The following is a 21524-nucleotide window of genomic DNA, read 5'->3' as shown; positions in this document are numbered from 1 at the left end:
ATTTTTAAAATAACTAAATTACTCTTATTTATGTATAATGTCGTTAAGAGTATTTTCGTAATTTTATTTGGTATAGTTAATTTAACTCAGATATTTGGTTAAGTTTACCTAACCGATCAAGATATTTTCTACACATATTTACTAAATTATAATATTTAATTTATAAATAGTAAAACTATAGGGTGTGAATCATAATTTTTTTAAAAGACTGTAATTTTTTTCTTTGACTCGTTTTAGGATGGAGAGATACAGAGTGTGGAAAAGTAGAAGTGAAGAGATGGAGACGGAGAAGTTGAGGTTTTTTTTTTTGGGTTAAATGTATTTTATTTCTTGTATTTATGTCTAAAATTATTTTATTTCTCTGTACTTTGAAAAAATTTAAATCAGTCTCTATATTTATGACTAAAATAAAATAAGCCATAGCAATATTTACTCACTTGATTTTTTTTTTCTTTTTTTAAAAAATTTATATATAACACCCTACCTTTTAACGAAATTAAGTTTAATACTATATATTTTACTATTTGTAAATCGAGTCTTATAATTTAGCAAATATGTACATAATAGTTTATTTCTAAAATAACTAAAATGCTCTTAGCATGACTTAGTATAGTTCATTTAACCCAATGATTTAGTTAAATTTAATTAACAAATATAGCAGTGACCTATTTTTTATATATATTTACTAAATTATAAAACTCGATCTATAAATGATAAAAATAAAGGGTGTAAATCTTAATTTTATTAAAAGTGAGAGTGTTATATACAATTTTTTTTCTTTTCTTTTTCTCCGGAAAAAAGACCTCACTAATATATGAAAAGGAGATTTAAATCAATCATCCCACTTTGCACGTACCATCACCATCTACGTCCTCGTCTCTTTTGCCACCCACCATCACCATTTAAAAATACCCATCCTATGAATCAAGAAACGGTCAGTGCCTCGGAAAAAGAAAAAAGAAAAAAGAAAAGAAAATCAAACATGTGCTCCTTTTAGAGTTCAAAGGTTCCTATCCCCCTTGTCACCACTGACTGACTCGATCAAACCCTTTTATCGAAGGAAAAGAAGATTAGATAGAGCGGTACTTTTGCATCTATACCCAGCAAAACCTTCTTATTTGCTTATGCATTGTTTTTATATTTATAATACATTCCTTAAATTCTAAACCGTTTTAATAGATGAAAACATAAAAATACCTAATTAATATATATATATATATATATACAAAACAGAGTAAAAATAGTGTAAATAAGGATTTTCAGAATTCATGTGTGTGGATATATAAATATAATAACTTTGGATGGGTATAATGTAAATAAGAGATTTTTTTTTGTAAGGACCCCAAAAGATAAAGCGGACATTTTGCAAAAAAGTCCAACCTTCTTCAGAAATTGCGGCCACCGCTGGCAAGTAAAAGAGAAAAATTAATAATAATGATAATGATAATACGGCGTGCGGAAGGCTCCCCCTTCAATAATTTTGTCTCCACCGACTCCCGCGTCAACGGATCACGGATAGCTATTCCGATTCTCTTCTTAAATTAGTACCCCCTCTCTCTCTCTCTCTCTCTCTCTCTCTCTCTCTCTTCTTTATCATCTCTATCTCCTACTCTGAATTGCCTAAATTAGCAGCAGCAGCCAGGATGATGGGAAAGGAGATCTTGCATAAGATGAAGGTGTGGTTATGATTCTTGTTTCTTTTGTTTCCGATTTTTGCTTATGATCGTAGGTAGTATTATTGTTACCAAAAAAAGATTGTAGGTAGTATTACTTGATTCTGATGTATTACTAGGGTTGATAATTGCTACGTTTGAGTTTATTGATTTCATTACCAGGGGCTTGATCTTTTTGGGAAGGAATGTGGAGTAATTCCGGACTAGTTTTAGAATTGTTTCATTTCAAGTTGATTCTAGTGAAGTGGGATTGATGACATGAGTGTGAAAAAGTAAACGGGAAGTGTGAATTCCATACCTTGAATCTGTGATCGTCCTGCCATTATCTTACTCACTTGCATGTTTAGAGAAGGAAATATGGTGGAAGGGGAGATCAATAATGACTAGGTTAAAGGAGGTATGGAACAAAGTGGAACTATGTCTTTGAATTTATGGTAAAGAGGGTTCCATATGGATGGACGAATTGTTGGGACTTATGGGATGGATGAACTGTGATCCAGAATCAATGGTCTGTACAATTAGAAAAGATGGGGTTTTCTAGATTGATACTGAGAGATCTCCCGATCTGGATGATGATCATTTAGAACTACTTGCAGAATCTCATGAAGGCAAAAGGAATGGGGAGAGTTTGAACTTTGCATCTGTCTTATACCATATTACCATAGAGGAATATAAATTAATCAATTCTTTTGAATTGGATCCATCTCTTCTTCTATTTGTGTTATTTACTTAAACTCTTGCAAATATGATACTTTTAGTAAATTTACCAAAGAAAAAACTTTACATTTTGCCTCTCAGCTGTGCGACTAGAAGTCTGGGGAAGTCGCAATAGGATGGAACTCATATTGGGGTGGGCTTACTATTTAGATGCTCTCAGCAGTTATAATCATTCGCATCCTGCCATTATAGATATTTATCATTCGGCCATTACATTTTGCTTAAAATGCTTTCAAAAGATAAAAATACATTGCCGTTAGTTTTTTAATTATCAGTTACCATATAGATTAGTTAAAATAACTATAGATGCAAAAAAACTGTAATACTCTTGAGTAACGTTGAATAAGTTCTTTTTGGATTAAGGCAAAATAAATGGAAAACTAGATTTTAAAGTCAAATGAGGGATATTTTAGGTGTTTTAATTTTTTTACATTGTCAAAAGTAACGGAATATTATCTATTCCATTAGTTTGTTGTTAGGGTAAAATTAATTCAAGGTATTCTTGAAGCATTAAAAGATAAATTTTATATATGGTAAGATGTGGATGATAATAAAAGCAAGGGTGCTTTGATAAATTTCACCAACTTCTTTAAACTGATTTTTGGTTTATTTTCTAGTTCTGGTCGACTTGCACAAGTACGCAGTAAGTACTATGCACTACTTTATGGAATTATATATCATCATGTTGTCATGGCCAGTTGGCAGTTGACTCATAAGATTTCATGATTTCAGTTGTTATTTGATTCAGAAATGTGATTGACATAGTCTGCATGATTCGGACAGGCTAAAGTTGTCGGTTCATCCACATCGGATACTACTGGAAAAGGCAAGAGCAAGAAATCAGGAAGGCATGTCAGACATGGATATCACTTGGTAAAGGGAAAATCAACTCACCCAATGGAAGATTATCTGGTGGCAGACTTCCGGCAAGTGGATGGCCACGAGTTGGGTTTGTTTGCAATATTTGATGGTCATTTGGGCCATGATGTTCCAGATTACTTGCGTTCACATCTATTTGAGAATATCTTGAAAGAGGTATTGTGTTTTCTGTGTGGTTTCAGTATTTTCCACTAACCACATAGATTGTGCTGCATTCAAGTAGTGCTTCCATTTTTTTCCTGAAGAAATCATGTAGAACTTTTTAATACGTGTTATCTGTATTTTAGCAAACTTTTTGTTTCAAACCTTTTAAGTGTTCTGCTGATGCAGCCTGATTTTTGGAGTGACCCAGAAAGTGCAATAACAAAAGCATATAAGTTAACTGACAGTAAGATATTGGAGAAAGCAGTTGAGTTGGGGAGAGGAGGTTCTACTGCAGTTACTGCTATATTAATAGATGGTGAAGACCTTGTGGTAGCAAATATTGGAGACTCTCGAGCTGTAATTAGCAAGAATGGTGTGGCTGAACAGCTTTCCACTGATCATGAACCAGACAAGGAGCGGAAATCAATTGAGGATAAAGGCGGCTTTGTGTCGAACCTTCCTGGTAACCCACCATATCTAGTAGGAACAGAAATGATCTCTATCTTGTGGGATCTGAATTGGTTGCTGCACCATCAACAATTCCTTTTTATTGCAAATTATTAAAAAATTTAGAAGTAACCAGTAGTTAGTGACCTTTAGTGAGTTATGCTTTTGAGCCTTGCCTAGTTAAGTAATTTCATTTTATTATGACCCTTTATAGCAGTTAGAATAACTCTAGATTTTTTAACAATTATATTCTTTTACATATTACAAATAGTTAGCCGCCATATATTTGTTGACAGTAAAAGAAGAGAGCAGAACTGGACTTTCCTAGTCCTTACAGTTTTGGGTTGTTCTGACCTCGAAATATAAATGAGTCTCCTTTGTGTGCTTTATTCAGGAGATGTACCACGCGTTGATGGGCAGCTGGCTGTGGCAAGAGCATTTGGAGATCGGAGCTTGAAAGCACACCTTAGTTCTGAACCAGCTGTAGTGAGAGAAGTGATTGATGATGAGACAGAGTCGTTAATTCTAGCTAGCGATGGTCTGTGGAAGGTAATCTATTAACAATATGATGGCTTTTCTTAGAAGTAGTATAGTTTAAATATCATATAGACTAAATTGCTCATCTCTCTCTGATGATAATATGTGTGCATATAGAAATGAAAGCTTTACTGCTCCCTCCCCACAAGCTACCATCAGCTCCACTCTTTGACTTGCATGCATTACTCGTCATAATATTGTCTTATAGAAAGAAAAATTGTGCTATGTTTATTAGCTTTTGGTGAAGGTGAGTATAATTCTGAAGGAGGTGAAAATTTTGAGGTGGAATGCCAGAAAGGAGGTTGGAAGTGCATTCTATGCATTGTAGCCAGTATCTTGCATTAGTAATCATCAGTATATATCTCGCGCATTAAAAAGATAAGAAGTTAGAAATATTCCTGTTCCTCTTCGCAACTTTACTTCATGAAAGTATAATTTTTCACTAGGTGATATCCAACCAAGAGGCAGTAAGCGCAATCAAAGATATTAAGGACCCCCAAGCAGCTGCCAAGCATCTCACGGAGGAGGCTCTGACCAAGAAAAGCAAAGACGATATCTCTTGTATTGTTGTAAAATTTCAGTGAGCTGCATCCAAAGTTGTATTTGAAGTCCAATGTCCGAGGGTGGTTTGTATTTTGCTGGCAAATATAGCTTAACCTCTTTTCTTTTTCACAACAAACCTGTTATGTGGATCTATTAATGTAGAATATTTTTTGCAACATCTTGTATTTATGGGAATAATAACATTTATTGCTTGCATTTTTCATCATTTTAGTTATAAGTTAAACAATGTCTGTCTCACATTGTACTTCTCTGCCAATTTTTGGTTATCTCATGCTTGTTATCTCAAATATTCATAGATAGTTCTGATATTAAGAGAAAAGGAATTTTCCACTTTGCGACCTAAAATCTCTCTCCTTTCTCATATATCTAAAACAAAAGATAAAATTACTAAATTTCTTTCGCTTTTTTTCCCTTCTTATTCTCTCCATTCAAGCATACATCTCTTTGCAGAAGAATTAATCAGTAAGCTATATTATAATTTAGAAGCTGGTGATCCAGAGTTTTTTTTTCCCCTCAAGCTTATTCCTCATTTATTTCAAATTAAGAAAGAAAGTAAAAGAAAAAGGAAAATATAACCCATGACATTATAGTTACACTATTTTATACGCGATCGCACTGTTTCGGTTGGAATATGTTTAGTGTCGCATATCGGCTACCTTTTCTTTTAGTGTCTTTATATGATATCTCGACCTAAGGGCTTCAAAGGTGGTGCAAACCAAGGATGGCCGTGCTGGTTGGCATACCCCGTGCCAGTAAAGGCACGACACTTGGCACGGAGTGTGCCAGTAGCACACCCTCGTGCCGATCCGTGACGAGCAACACGAGGGTGTGCCGACCGACACGCGTGTCGTGCTGATCTGTGTCGATCTGGCACGACCACGTGCCATCCGGCACAACCTCGTGCCGGTCATGTGCCAATGTAGATTTTTTTAAATTTTTCTATTTCAATCAATCTTTATCAAATCAACTTTACTTATTTTCTTAACAAACATGATATGACATGTAGAACTCATTTTTTTTTAACTTTTTCTTATTTCTATCGATTAATTTTTGTTATTTGTCATTTTTAAAATGACAATTTATTTATCATTTTTTAAAATTAGAATAACAATTCTACTTTGACAACCACAAAGCTGAACAAAGATAGAAGAAAGGAAAATGACCATCTCAAGCTTAATATGATTATAGTCAAATAAGGGAAGGACTTGAGTCTATAGGTAGTAAGACATCAGGAGAGGTGTGCCCATAGGTAATATGAGTTCATTATCATTACCATCATATTAATCATATCCACCAGAGCCACAATACTCTTATTATACTCCATATCCACAATCTACATATGCTTATGGTGTGTCTGTGCATATGCCGATTATTCTCGTGTGTATTCAATATCCATATCATATTATCGAAGAATTACAAAATTCTTATTTCTATGAAGACTATATGAGACATTATAACGAGCAATATAATCAGTAGATATATTTTGAAGAATATTGATAGTATTTAACGCAACATTTTTATGTTATTCTTATGCTAGCAAATAAAGTCTTTGATCCTGCTCGCCATTCTACGTTTAACTAGATATTAGTTTTAATTATTAAAATATTATCAATTATGTATTGAATGTTATTATGTGTTTAATTATATTATAGAGTATTCAATCATATTATGGAGTGTTTAATCATTAATATTAATTTTAATGAATGTATTCAATCATGTTGAATAATATTTATATTTAACTGTTGTTTTTTCTTTAATAAAATAGGTTATTTACAAAAATAATTTAAAGAAAAAATATTATAATGTAGATTTTAAATTTTAATACATATATTTAGATTAAAAAAATCAAAGATTGATACATAAAGACCCAAAAATATTTTTAAATATTCTAAAAAATTTATTAAAAACATTATAAGGGCGTGCCACTTGCACGTTAAGCGTGCTGAGATTCCCCGTGCCGACCGGCACGTGCCGTGCATGGCACGGCCATCACTAGTGCAAACGATCTGTCTCACTCGGAGGGCAAAGCGGTGAGGCTGGCTTTATCAGAGCAGTGATCACCTCCCGGCTCCCACTCATAACAGTGGAAGGATCACTGGGCCATGCGATCCAGGCCCAATGTTAGCTCAATGAGTGGACTTTGATCGGACCGCTACTTGGTTTCCCCTACTTATATTTATATTACGATCTTTATTAGATGTTAATTTTTTCGCATTGCAAATTGTCCGGCCATGTATATATGACCGACTCCCGGGCATGAGATTAACCTTCTATCGATCTCTCTGTACGTCCGTAGCTTCTTCCTCTCAGAAGCCATTCACATTGCACTCGCGGCTAAGAGAGCTCTCTCACGCCGGAGACCACCTTGGCCTCCTTTCCCTCTACGCCCAGGTATCAAGGACGCAAGCCGTGAAGCCAGACAGACCCACCTACCTCTTTCTCCTCAAGGCATCCGCTTTCCTCCATTCCCGTCATTTGGGTCTCTCTTTTTTTGCCCAAATCGTCAAATCCGGGTTACAAAATGACATCTTGGTGTCTACCACCTTGGTCGGTACGCTATCCAAGTGCTGGGACAGTGACGTCAGCGGCGCTCGTGAGGTGTTTGATCAAATGCCCGAGCGAGATGTTGGTGCTTGGAACGCAATGCTGTCGGGTTACATGCGTAGGGGGTGTGTCCACGAGGCGCTGTCTCTTTTTCTGCAGATGGGCATCTGTGGCGAGAACCCCAATTCCCAGACGCTCTCGGTTTTGCTTCAGGTCTGCGCCAGTTCTGACGACAGGAGGCTCGGGAGGTCTATCCATGGTTATGCTGTTCGCCATCGCAAGATCGAAGACAATTTCTTGGTTAATTCGCTTCTTGTTTATTACAATAGGATTGGTGATGTTCATGTCTCGGAGAGAATTTTTGAGAGGATGGTAGAAAAAGATGCTGTGTCATGGAATGGCATGATTTCTGGGTATGCACGAAATGGACTTAGTTGGAGAGCTTTAGAAGCCTTTCGCTTTTTAAAGGAAGAAGGGCTGTGTATGGACTTGGTGACACTTGAAACAGCTCTCCAGGCTTGTGCTTATATAGGAGAAGATGCTATTGAGGATGGGAGGTCGATCCATGTTCTTATGGTCAAGTTAGGATATTTAATGGATGTTTACACCATGAATTCTCTGCTTTTCATGTACTGCAAATGTGGAATGGTGGATGCTATGCAGCCATTATTTGATAGCATGGAGGTGAGAAATATTGTCTCTTGGAGTATTCTTGTCGATGGGTATGTTCGGATGAAATGTCCTGATAAAGCTCTAGAATTAATCAGGTGCATGCGCTTTGTTGAGTCAGATATGAGTTCTGAACTGTTTGTGAGCTCTTTGCGATCTGTAAGGCTTCTTGGAGGATGTGTGAAGCATGTTATGTGTTTTCATTGCCTTGTTATAGTGATGGGATTTGATTCTGATCTATTTGTGAGTAGTTCCCTCATTGCTGCTTATGGTGATTGTGGTGAAATTGGATATGGTCACAGAATCTTAGGTTATGTGGTATCTAAAGTCAGCACGGCAATTGTATGCTGCAACACCATGCTTACTGTTTATGCTCATCATGGGTACTTCTCTGAAGCCTTGGAGCTCCTACGCTCTATGCAGGTCAGAGGGTGCATTTTGGATGCTGTTTCTCTTGTGAATGGTCTATCTATCTGTAGTCAATCACGAGATTTGAGGTTGGGCAAGGGCATTCATGGGTATATGTTCAGAAATAAGTTTGACTGTGATGTTTTTGTTAGCACATCAATCTTAGAATTTTATGTTAGGTGCGAGCGTCTAAATATTGCTTGCCACCTGTTTTTGATGATGCAGCAGAGGAATATAGTGACGTGGAACACAATGATAAACGGTTGCCTTCAGAATGGTTTTCCCAGAACATCATTGAAGCTTTTCCATCTTATGCAGCAGCAAGATGGCTTGATGCCAGATTCAACATCTATTGTGGGAGTCATTGAGGCTATTGCTCTACGAGGATGTGCAAAAGAAAGAGAATTTATTCACAAATATGTACTTGAAGCAGGTCTTATCAATGATGAGTTCATTGCTAACAGTATTATAGCTATGCATGGGAGGTTCCACGAATTTGATTATGCAAGGTCAGTGTTAGATAAAGCTAGAAAGAATAGTACAGTTATGTGGAACAATATGATAGCAGTGTACAGTCACCATGGCCTAATCAGCGAGGCTATGTCGATTTTTCATCGGATGAAGCTTAATAATGTTGCACTGGATTCAGTCACTTTTCTGTGCCTTCTTAGGGCCTGTGCAGTTGTGAGTACATTGAGTTGCTTGACAAGGGTTCACACTGTCGTATGTAAAGCTGGTTTTGAATCTGATGTGCATATTGGCTCCTCACTGATAGATTTGTATGCTAAATGTGGTGATTTAAGAATGGCTAGACTGTTTTTTGATAGGATGAGCTCCAAATCTGTAATTTCATGGAATTCCATGATTCAAGGTTATGGTCTGCATGGAAGTACAGAAGAAGCCAGCAATCTCTTTTGTGAAATGCAGCAGTCTGGCCTAACTCCTACAATGACTACTTTCCTCATTCTTATATCAGCCTGTAGCCATGCTGGAGATATAAAGAAAGGCCAGCACTATATTCATCTAATGACCAGTGCTTGCTTATTGTCGCCAAGGATAGAGCATATTTCATCTATTATCGACCTTCTTGGGCGCAACGGACTAGTCGAGAAGGCACATGAAACTCTGGAGAAGATGCCAACAGATCCAGGGGTAGATGTTTGGGGTGCTCTACTGGGAGCTTGTCGAGTTCAAGGTAACTTGGACATAGGATTAGCAGCAGCCAAAAATCTTTTTGAGTTGGATCCTCTGAACTGTGGATACCATGTTTTGCTATCTAATATGTGTGCAGAGGCTGGAAGATGGGCACATGCATATCTGATCAGAAGTAAAGTTGACAATATGCGGCTCAAGAAAGTATGTGGTATGAGCATTGTAGACAGCTTCTCATGACATTAAGAAACAGATCATTTTTTTGAACACCTATATCTCGAGGATTGTTAATGAAAATTGTCTAAAGAATGGGCAGCTCAGAGCATGATCATGGTGGCTCTTGGAAGTGGCTGTCGTTCTCTCATTCTCCTCTTTACGTCCTAATCTCCTAGGTTACTCTTCCTCCTAGGGTTTTAGGCCATGTATGCTTACTTCCTGTAAAAAAAACAAGTGCATTGTGTAGATGTGTACAAAATGCGCATTGCATTGTACTGTCAATAGAAGATGCACATCACATAGAAGTGTTAGTACAAGAAGTGCATCACATAGATAAGTGATAAAAATGTATCAGAGTATTATATGAATGAAAATGTATTTATACTTTTCAGTTTCAAGATCAGTGGTTGTTAACAGGTTTAAAATTTCTTTTAGTTTTAAACATTGTTATAGAAATATATCTCTATCGCTTTCCTGTTTGCATCGGAAGCAGTATTTTATAATTTTTTTCCCTAAATATTAAGAGGTTCCTTTCTTAACATAGAATTAATGATGTAGCCAACTTCCAAACCTGCACTTCTTAGGTTGTTTTGGAACTTTACAGCTCTGCTGAAACACTTGGTTTCATAGCAATAGCTAAACAAGAGGAAGATACAATTCTTACTCTGGAAGTGATAAACTATCAGAACAGGAGACTTATATACATTCTAACTAGAAGCGGAAAAAGAAGAAAAAAATGAGAGTCATCTCGATGAGTCATTAGGTTTACATACCCCACACCTTCTTCACAGCAAATTCTCTGTAAGATGTCTTCAGATTAATTATCTCAGCCCACTCTCAAGTCTCACCAGAGGCACAAAACAAACAATCAGCTGCAACTTTTCTCTCCTTCAACCTCCTGACCACATTTCAGATGTATTTCGTAACCGCATCCGAGGCACTGATACGCCCAGCCTAATCCTTGCTCATCGCATTCGCAACATATATAAGGACCACCTCCTGATTTCTCAGATACAAGATTAAGTACATGATGGTGTCCCACATGGTTGAAAGAGTTTGGATAGCTCTTGGCTTCTTCATTCATCACTTCCTGGAGCAACTGAATCTGAGCTTCGGTAAATGGAAATGCCATTTCTGAGTGTAAGTTTATAAGATTCCTCCCTTCTTTTGTAACCGTCTTCCCGTCAGGACCAATTATGATGAGGGTAGGAATTTCTTGGACATTGAAATAGCGAGCTAGCGCTTTCGAGGACTCATCGTCGTATGGTAGTGCAAGCCATGGCATGTCATTGCAGCAGTGTGAGTAGCCTGCTTCATCTTTGTCCATTGAAACAAACACAACATCAAACTCTTCATGCTTTTGCTTCAAGTTGTTGTACACAGACACTAACTTCGATGTAAACTTCACACATGGAGGACACCACTGAGCTGAGAAGTACAATCCTATTGTTTTGCCTACCAAATTAACAACAGGTACCTGCATGATTTTACTAGCATAAGGGAGGGAGGATCTCATTAAATATAAGCAGAACTCAATCCTAAGCAAGATGCTATAATTCTTACCTGCTCCTCATGATTCATCACATAGTCTTTACCACTAATTGAAATTATCTTTTCTAAAGTTTGAGATGCATGTTTTTGCCTCTCTTCAGCCTCCAATTCAGCAATCCTCTGTGAAGTAAACGGAAAAGCTCGACTTCCGTAGCGGTAGACTAGCTCGACGCCATCGGTATGTATCAATTCACCATTAGGACTCAGAATGATGAGAGAAGGAATACCTTCAATCTGAAAATTCTTCGTTAAATGTCTCCTCGATTGCAGATCGCGAAACGGTATCGCGGGCCACAGCATCGAGGCGTGGAACCGTTCGAACGAAGCCTGATCCTCATCAGAAGACACAAACACAACCTCGAATTTGCAACCTACTTCTTTCAGTTGATGATAAACTTTGCTCAGAATCAGGGTGAAGGTCTCACATTTGGGGTACCAGTTTGCAGCAAAATATAGTCCTATGATCTTGCCTTCTATATCCTTAAGTTCTACCTGCAAAATTTTGCAGTTTCAACACATTCTCACACATTAGAAAGTTCAACCAAAAGGAGGAGATGACAAGTTAATCAAAGACACAGCAGTTTCATCATTTCACGGATGATCTTTCATTGTTAAATGGCATAACAAAGACAACATAATTCAGATTATAATTCCTAAAAATATGAACAGAAATGAAGCCATAACATGGTTCTATATATCTGGGAAGACCCAGAAGTTCTTTTTTTTTTAATTTTTTTCTTTTTGGAAACCAATTTAAGAAACTAGTAAGATTAAGATGAGGAGAAAAAAGAAAGTACAAGACAAGAGTTATCAAAAGGGTTACATATAACATCACCTTTTCTCCTGATGGAGAGGTGAGGAATTCTGTGGACAATTGAGAGACGAGGCGGCCATTTCCCATTGCAGCAGCCGAACCAGTTACTAAAGCTTCCATTTCCCCTCTCTCCCTCTCTCTCTCTCTCTCTCTCTCGCTCTCTCTCTCGCAGTGTGCACTGTGGTTTATGAGAAGCTTCGCGAGTTAAGAGGAGTGCTTAGATCGTTCACTTCAAAAAAAAAACTTATTTTTTATTTTATTTTATTTTAAATAACAACTAAAAATTATAATTAATTCTATTTTAAAATATAAATCGTATTCTACACACTAATTTAATGCACGAAATATAATTTATATATATATATATATATTATTTTCTTGTGTATTCTATTTTTATTACCATGCATTAGAATATAAAATATTTATATTGAGTGTACAAGGATAAAATATTTTTATTAATAATTATATTAAGTAGCTCTTAGAACACTTAATTTACTATTGGATTCTTTGGGTCCACATAATAGAATTAGCTAGGAGTCATTACCGATCACCAATTGGATAGTTCTCAAATAATTGAAGAAGCCTCATATTGTTTAAAAGATTTTAAGTTTAAACTCTAACTACATCAATATCAATTTAATTAGAACACTATTAAACTCTAACTACTCTCTCATTAAAGAAAGCAGATAGTAAACAAATAAAAGTAAACAAGGCGTCTCAAACATAAATAGCTCTGGTACCACTACAAGTGGCAAAGTCAAAAGTTTTCATTCATGGCCCAATTATTAGAGAGAGTTAAACAAAGTATTTTGATTCAAAACTTTATATATATATATACACTATAATTTTTCTCTAAATTCTCTCTTTTTCATATGATATTTTATGATAAAATGAAGATAAAAAATTATAAAAAAAAAGTCTGTAGACTTTTATTAACTTATCCGAATGGCTAAATGAAACACTATTTTGACCATTGATCACTGTTAGCTCAGCGTGAGGATGTGCGATACTATTATTCGCTCTACTAGTAAATAAAACCCTAACAGCAGCGTAATCAGCTATCAAATTCTTCCAATCTTGTATAATATCAGTTATTGATCGATTAACATGACCATGACCACGACCGCCACTACCATTGATAGCATTAACTATTTCGAGACAATCGCTAAAGATGCAAGAAGATAGATAATTAGAGAGCGAGCGAGAGAGAGAGATCATTCCTACAGCAATCCTGGGAACCCTAGCTTTGGATATTTTTTGGATATTTATTATTGGATCACAAACCCTAGTAGAGAGAGAGGAATGAGCAGAGGTGCACCACATACGGCGTGACACGTAGATGGACAAGCATGAATAGGGCGGCTAATGGGACACGTACACGTACACGCCGCCACACGACACAGAAAGGATCTGGGTTGGATATTTTATTTTTCCTTCTTTTCTCTCGCTTTTAATGGAGGAGGGGACCCACCGACCTGCTTGACAATCATCTAGATTGGAATACGTGGGAGGATATGGTGGGGTTTCGTGAGAGTTCCTTTTTCCTTTTTCTTGTTGACCAAATTAGCCCTCGTTTAAAACTTTTTAAATATTGAGGGAGGAGGCAACCCAAATTTAAATATAAAAGGGACATGCAGTTGTTGAATTTGTATGTCAATCGAATAAAATTACGAACTTATCGGTGATTTGTATGAAAGTTTTCAAATAAAATATTGATAAATTTAACTAAGTATATTATAAAATTCATGGGCTGAAATATCTATTAATTTTAAATGACGAAAGTGAAATTTGAAATCAATTTAAATTTATACTAGGGGTAGTTTGGTAATAAGAAAAGAAAGAAAAAACTCGTTTCGTGACGCTGCGAAGAATCTCGTGAAGGAGATGGGACACGTAAGCCGTGGCATTAGGTGGATGTCTCCCTCGAGAACAGCGCCAAAAGCCAACTCACGAGGTGGAATTTTGCTCTCTCTCTCTCTCTCGTTCTAATGCCTTCTTTGGTGGCGGTATTCTAGATCTAATAGTGGTGTGTGTGTGTGTGTGTGCGGGTCAGGCTTTCTTCTAGTTTACGTGTAAAGAGAATTTACGCTTCACACTCTTTTTAGTTACATATATCGAGACAATTAAATCTTGATTCCTTTTTAAAATAATTTTTTATTATTTTATCATTCATGAGCTCGAATGTTAAATATGGACTGGACAAAGGGCCAACCCTCCCTAGATACAAAGACACTTTAGGCCCCACCGAGCTTTTAGCTGTCTAGTCTAGACTTCAAGTCATATACGTCGCCGAACAATTGCTTCGAATCAAACGCCGCCGAGACCTACTTCAAACCGTTGGATTGCTAAGCTAACCGCACTGCTGAGCCATCAACCGAATAGAGCCAAGCTACCAAACTATCAACCACCAAATAATTTCTCCGAGTTGGAGTTGAACTCATGACCTCCTTGGTCCTTTTTAAAATATCATTTCCGACATTTTGGGAGGGAGGCGAATTGGGGAAAATTAGTGTAATATAAAAATTACACCGTATATTTTATCTATTTTATAATTTATATTTTATCTTTAAAATTTTTATAATTCTGACATTTTTTTCTCAATAATTTAAAATAAAAATATTATATTCTAATATATACAATAATTTATAAATACCAAAATTACTTATGTCTCTTTTTTTTCTGCTCAAAGAAGAAGAAAAAGGAGAAGGAAAAGATAGAGGGAGGAATATGAGGAAAGACGGTGGCCGCGGCAGCAACGGTGGTAGAGGTAGGTGAGGAAGACGGTAGAGAAATATATAATTTTCTTTTTATATACATCAAGATGAACTTTGATCCGTCTATGCAATTAATTAGATACCTTCTAAGCATCCAAATAATGTTTTTTTTTTATTTATATGGTATGAGTCTAAGAATTAGTTCTATCCAAATCTATATCCAATTTTTATACAATTAAACTAAAATATCTGATGAAAATGGAGATAGTGATATGCATCTAATGGAAAGAGAGTCCCTTCAGAAATGATGGTAATAGTGTGTATATCTTATTCTCTCAAGATTACGTTTAGAATAAGCCAGAGAGTTATAGCCGATAGGGGCTCCATTATTCTCTTTCTTGGTCTAGCTTAGCTAGCATGATATGACCAAGAGTCTTGTCCATTTGAAAAGGTGGTAGCATCTAAATCATAGATAACCTCTCTCTTTCAGAGACACAGCAATGGATACTTTGTGTAGTTTAATCTTCCTTACTTCTTATCATGGGAAACTGCTTGCTTGTGGAAGCATGCATGCATGCATGCATGTTTCTCTTTTTAATGGAGACATGGAAAAGTTTCCTGCCCATTTTGATTAATAAGGACATTCGAGATGCAAGAAAGTTGTAAACTAATAATTAGAGACAATTAATTATATCTAGAACTCTTAAACTAATATTAATGTTTACATCAATCTCTTTAATTAAATAAAATCTTTGAAATATTAGTTATTCATCAGATTTTTTGTTTTGAAAGAAAGATCGAAGGGGTTTTGTATGTATGAAAATGAGTTATAATTTGAGGAGTCTAATGTAATATTTACTAGGATAAAGTATGTTTAAACTTTCAAACTACCATGGTATCTTTAGGATCTAGCGACTTCATTGATTCTAAGGCTCATATCTAGTATTATGGCTCTCGCAAAAGGCAAGCCCTCTGGGTCAATCTAGTGACTGTTGTCTAGTTTTGATGGATAATACCCAGGTTGAGTTTTTACTTGAATAGAGATCAAATACCCACAAAAAATTATCATTTAGCTCAAAGCTAATTCAATAGATCTCAGTAGGCTTCTCAAAAGATCAAGCTCAATTTAAGAGCAATGCCAAAAAATTCTCCCCATATAAAAACTTGAAGCCATTAAAAGAGGACTAACAATTAAAACACTAATACTTAAACCTGAACCTATAAATCAATCATCTATGTTGCAATGATCTTATTATCATCCACTACATGCTTTGAGGGCTCAATTGCATGGCATTCACTACATGCTTTGACACCTGTTTGCAGCCGCTTTCCCTTCTGCCTCTCCCACAATCCTACTGGCCTGTTGCTCGCACCTTCCAGCTGGAACGACACCCGTTTGACCACCGTCGATCCCTTCCCGCCGTCTCTACTGTGACCGTGAGCTTTCGATGTTAAAGACGGCGAGTTTGTAAAAAATGATAAGTTGGTGTGGAAATTGAAACTGTGATAGGAGGGAATGTCGGTCTGCTTCGTTGGTACAGCTATGGCGGCTGCTATTGGCTTGTCGAACCATGCTTGCAAAGGAGAGGCTCTCTCATCCATGTCCATGGTCAGAAGTGTAAGTGTGAGGAGTTTGTAGGATGAATATCCTATTTGTACCTGCAGGAGAGATGAGTTTGTAGTATTGGGGTTCAGTGAGGGGATGATAAGATTGAGGTGGGTTGAAAGATATGAAGGTGATGAAAGTAATCAAACAAAGCTTGAGGAGGAGATGATCTTTGAAAGGGGGGTAAGATTTTTTTGCCTCTGCTCATTTGATTCAAACTTTCACATAAGACTACTAGGTTGGTAGAGTTAGATATTAATTTGCTAGAGAAGTGATCGACATCTGTGACACCTATAGGCCGGCGGGGGTGGTAACGCAGTAGTCTGATAATGATGAACAGAATCCCCATGCTCACAAGCAATCAGAGATTAAGATATTTATTGCCTAAAAATTTGTCCTACACAAAAGAAGCATAGACATCTCCAAAGTCTAATCAAAAGGATATCTGAAGGAGTTTTGTTGCATCCATTATACATTTAACAGCTCAACCATAATAGATTTGACGAATGCTACAATGTGACTAAGTCAAATAGGAGATGCAACTGAATTTTTTTGATGAAATGAGATATAAACTGATTAGAACTAAGATATAAATACAACTAGGATGATCAGTGTATAAATAATATTACATTAAACAGGTTTTCATATGGTGCTCAGAATTCCTACCAAATCTTGAAGATGGTTGATGAGGGAACTGATATAGTACAGACAATAATAGCAAGCGATGGTAAATTCAGTAGGTAGGCAATTCATCTTTCTCAGCAATCATGCAATTGTCCACTTATAGAGAGAAAGAGGCAGGTAACATTAGATGCATTATGACTAGACAAAGGCAAAAGATATTGAGATACTTGTCTCCATGTTTTATGTCCAGTCCAAACTTGAAACTGTGGAAGGTAAATGTCTCGAATGCAAAGGATGCTCCACTATATCTTTTGTTTAAGAGCATGACGCAGCTGAATCTTCTGGCTCTCAATCCTTGCCTCCTGAAGCTTTGCCTTTAAGTTGTTCTTCTGCATGCTTCCTGGCCATTTAATGTATCCCTTTTTTCCTTGAGTTACATGAGCGTTTAGTGAGTCGGGAGAGCTCAACTGACCTACACTTGGTGAGCTTAGACCCACTTCACCTGACTTTATGCCAGGAGAAAGTGTGGCATTTGATTTCCTACCATTTGACGGCATTCCATTTGGCAGCTCTACTACCATTTTCTTGCAATTTTCACCAGCTGATGACCTCCAGAGTCTAGCAATAGAAGATCCTTTCTTCCTGTACTGTCTGTTAGTAGTTGAACAAACAGCACTTATTTCACTAAGTAATGTACCACTTTCTCCATTCTCATCCCAATCTGTTCCACTAACTGATGCATCACTTTCTTCATAGATACCATTGACAGATGGGTCGCTCCCATCTGGAGAATTACTCGAGCCCTGCTCCTCAACATTGCTCACAGTCTCCCATTCGCTATCATCTTCCACAGCGCCGTTTCTTTTGGTTGTCCCATTAGCATATCCATTTACCGGTTCTAGAAACACATCAGTCTCAGGGCTTACCATGTGCATCTTAGAGGCATGACTGGCAGAGCTGCATCCATAGCATTCCTCAATCTCTCTTTCTTTAGTATCTGCCCTTGGCTGGAGTTCTTCAAAAACTGAGAAAATATCCTCAGAAGCAGGAGGGGGCTGGTAAGAGAACTCCTTGATATCGTGAACTTTAACCGAGCTTGCCATTTCTCTGAGCATTTCTGCTTCTCTGGCTGCAGCACTATCTGCATCACTACCACCCTTTCCTTTGAGAAAAGCCTCCAGATCAGCCAGCAATTTGCTCAGCTGTGTGTACTTCTGCTCAAGCATCAGCTTGGCATCAACCAGCTTCATCTGTACCCTCTCTTCACGCCAAACCTCAGCCATCTGCAACATTTTCCTTTCTTCCTCCACTTCTTCTCTCATCTTCATAGATTCTCTCTTCAAAGCCTCAACCTCTGCTTTGTCTTCTCCAATTTCCTTGGCTAGTTCATCACATACCTCTTCCATCAGTTCACGGGCCTTCCTTTCCTTCTCATAGTCTTGCAAGTATCGTTTGGCAGATAACTTAGCTTCTGCTAGTTCATCGACCAATTTGGAGTTCACAATCTCCATTCGCTGACGAATTTTCCTCTCCCTGTTGAGGTCGTGCTTGATGGCATCTATTATATTGCTCATTTTTTCATGCTCTCTGCTCCTCCATGATGCCTTTTCCTCTGCTAGCTTCCTTAAGAAGTCATCAAGCTTTTTCTTTGAAGAACGCCTCTCAGCTTCAAGATCACTTATGCGGCTGTGAGCCTTCCCAAGCTCTGCTTGCAGGCAAGTAGCAACAGAACTGGTTGTAACCTGCTGGTCTTTATGAAGCTTCAGGTTACTAAAGACTTGGTAGATCTCATCTGAAGTCTTCAAGCACCCATTGTCCCATTTAGTTGCCATCTCCATGTCTGGATGCGTTGATGCAGCACAAGATTCCACCTGATAAAAAAGCATGAATCAAACAACCGATCAACCAATATACAGAAAAAAAAAAAACCAAAATTTCCTTTAGTCATTAACAATATACTAAGAGTACCTTATGAAAAGTGCCAATCTTTGGACTGCTGGCTAGCTCGTTCCTTGTGCGGCTAGGAATGCCAGTTCTATTATGATCGCAAACATTGGGCATGTATAGATGCCTGGGATTAGGCTGTGAAAACAAAGATATATGTTAAACAAACATAGCAATTCCACAAATCCTGAAGAATATCTAATTCACAATTGAACATGTATAGATGCCTGGGATTCGACTGTGAAAACAAAGATAGATGTTAAATAAACATAAAAATTCCACAAATTCGAAAGAATATCTAATTCACAAGAGCCACTGAACGTACAACACCAGATGCACCACTTAGGCATAAATCATCATCTTAGAAGCATATAATAGGACCACAACTAAGAACAAAGAGATATTGTAACTTGAACCAGTGAGAGCGACTACTAAGATTAAACAAGTAATATCCCTAATTTTTTGAGACATAGATAACTCCCGATTAGGTTTACATGAACATCAGAGATCCAAATTAATATATCAGAAAATGCAATTCTGACTATGAGAAATTTGAGGATTTTACGTATGTGACATCATGGCCCCATTGGCTTCAAACAAAACCCAGAAAGGGGCGAAAAGAGCGATCTTTACACCCAAAAGAGGAGCAAAATGCAAACTTTTATAACATTCTACACAAAGGCAAGCATCTAAAAGAAACCCTAGAAACAGCAGAGATCTCGAGGAACCTACCGCAAACCCTATCGGAGCACCTCTCCCCTCCCTCTCGCCACCGACCTCCGGCAGCTGCAGCTTCCAGAGCCCAGCAGCGAGCTTCCTCGCCGAGACAACCAGCGGCTCTGCTGCCTCTCCTGCGGCATTGCGGAGACTCCGGCGAGCCTTCCCCTTAGCGATCTCCGGGGCAGGACCGGCGCCCTCGAGCTTCCACCGGAGGAGGGGCGTGGTGGCACCACCCCGCCACCTACCAGAAGCAGTGGGACTGTTCCTCCGGCGAGCTCTGGAGGAGGCGCCAGTGAGGGAGGGGTTCCCAGTGCGGCAACGGGGAAGGGGTAGATCGGAGCCGGGAGGTGGAGTTTGGCTCTTGGAGGAGGAGAGGCGCCTCATCGCACCACCGACTTCAGTGCGATTTCGACGCCATTGCGAAGAGAGAGAGAGAGAGAGAGAGAGAGAGAGAGAGAGAGAGGAAGTGGGCCTTGCTGAGTGTTGACTGAGATCTAGTGTTGGGCTTTGTAATTGGAATTCACTTTATTTGGGGGTTTATTTTGTAATTTGGTTCAAAGGATTACAACTATAAATCTTTAAGTATGGTCTGATTAACAAAAAACCAACTTCTCATCTAGTTAAGCACAAAGTTATCACAAAAAACCTCATCGTTTATATATTTACAACTTGACCCTCTTTTATCTATTTCCTGCTATCGAAATTTGCATCATAATGCCAAACAACAGACCCATCTGGCCATCCTTGTCCTTTATTTGCAAGCCATCTCACAAGAACTGGCTCGTTTACGCAACATTAGGATACATCTGCAACCTTATTTTGAGCTACAAAACTCCAACCTCACCGAAAAAAGAAAGTTCTTTGGTTTGCATCATATTAACCAAATCTAAGCAAACAAGGGAGTGAAGTCCATGGCATCTCCTTTGCTCCACAGTACTCCAACTCCAAGCTTCCACGTCCTAACTTGCCTCATGACCTTCTCATGAACACAAGCTCTAGCCTTGGCCATGGTGATTGACATTGAAGAGCTCAGTACTGTCTTCCTCATCCTCTTCAGCTGCGATCCAACCTCGACCTTGAACTTCAGCATCGCCACCGTCGTCGGCGATCGCCTTCTCCGGCACCGAGCTTCTTCTAGCACTTTGTAGATCAAGAATTGTGCCGTCTTGTGCTTCTTCTCATCTGGGTCCTCTTTATCCACCCTTGAGTAAGAGAAGCTCCTCAAGAGGTTCATCTCTTTCTCGCTTTACTTAGAGAAACGGCTACTCCTGCATGCATATATATATTTGATGGTCTAATGAATCCTTTGCAGCATTTTGGTTATGGAGCCTGACATAAAAGAACAACAGAAGTTGGAGCAAGGTAGCGTTTTAATTAATTTACTCATATTACTTCTTTCAAACTTTAGACTGAATTAAGTTTGAAGAGAGATTAAAAAAAGAACCCTTAGTCCAAATGAGATGACTGGAGTCAGATTAAGAGGGAGTTGGTGTAGAGGTAGGACAGTGTGTGATCTTAAACATAATTTGAGGGGTATCAAACTGATGCTTGTGGCCCCCTTAATTTGGATGCCTTTTGCAGTCAAAGATGAGGGCTGCAGA

The 21524-nt window shown here is 37.9% G+C and overlaps 4 protein-coding genes across 5 annotated transcripts; 2 read left to right on the top strand and 2 right to left on the bottom strand.

Moving 5' to 3' along the window:
* The first annotated feature begins 1495 nt into the window (after nucleotides 1–1495).
* On the top strand, nucleotides 1496–5166 carry LOC140759585 (probable protein phosphatase 2C 62). Of its 2 annotated transcripts, XM_073096185.1 has the most exons (6): nucleotides 1513–1676; nucleotides 1836–2070; nucleotides 3174–3425; nucleotides 3600–3876; nucleotides 4255–4409; nucleotides 4844–5166. In XM_073096185.1, exons 2-6 carry the CDS (start codon nucleotides 2053–2055, stop codon nucleotides 4979–4981), a joined length of 840 nt encoding a protein of 279 aa, XP_072952286.1. In that variant the 5' UTR covers nucleotides 1513–1676; nucleotides 1836–2052; the 3' UTR covers nucleotides 4982–5166. The 2 variants fall into 2 exon arrangements, with proteins under 2 accessions (XP_072952285.1, XP_072952286.1); XM_073096184.1 differs by lacking the exon at nucleotides 1836–2070 and having other exon boundaries at nucleotides 1496–1676.
* A 2051-nt stretch (nucleotides 5167–7217) lies between these two features.
* On the top strand, nucleotides 7218–9974 carry LOC140759103 (pentatricopeptide repeat-containing protein At5g39350-like). Its single transcript, XM_073095579.1, has one exon. It carries the CDS (start codon nucleotides 7218–7220, stop codon nucleotides 9972–9974), a length of 2757 nt encoding a protein of 918 aa, XP_072951680.1.
* A 613-nt stretch (nucleotides 9975–10587) lies between these two features.
* On the bottom strand, nucleotides 10588–12510 carry LOC140759502 (probable nucleoredoxin 2). The gene is made up of 3 exons (XM_073096086.1): nucleotides 12337–12510; nucleotides 11514–11993; nucleotides 10588–11427 (listed from the first exon to the last, which is right to left on the bottom strand). The coding sequence occupies exons 1-3, from the start codon at nucleotides 12433–12435 to the stop codon at nucleotides 10819–10821; spliced, it is 1188 nt and encodes a 395-aa protein (XP_072952187.1). The 5' UTR covers nucleotides 12436–12510; the 3' UTR covers nucleotides 10588–10818.
* Nucleotides 12511–17100: 4590 nt separating this feature from the next.
* Nucleotides 17101–20408, bottom strand: LOC140759537 (uncharacterized). The gene is made up of 3 exons (XM_073096123.1): nucleotides 19936–20408; nucleotides 19228–19341; nucleotides 17101–19130 (listed from the first exon to the last, which is right to left on the bottom strand). The coding sequence occupies exons 1-3, from the start codon at nucleotides 20305–20307 to the stop codon at nucleotides 17562–17564; spliced, it is 2055 nt and encodes a 684-aa protein (XP_072952224.1). The 5' UTR covers nucleotides 20308–20408; the 3' UTR covers nucleotides 17101–17561.
* Nucleotides 20409–21524: the final 1116 nt, after the last annotated feature.

The sequence above is a fragment of the Typha angustifolia genome, chromosome 4, assembly GCF_048772165.1.
Source record: "Typha angustifolia cultivar Huaian chromosome 4, ASM4877216v1, whole genome shotgun sequence".
Taxonomy (NCBI): domain Eukaryota; kingdom Viridiplantae; phylum Streptophyta; class Magnoliopsida; order Poales; family Typhaceae; genus Typha; species Typha angustifolia.
This window is presented reverse-complemented; position numbering and strand designations above follow the sequence as displayed.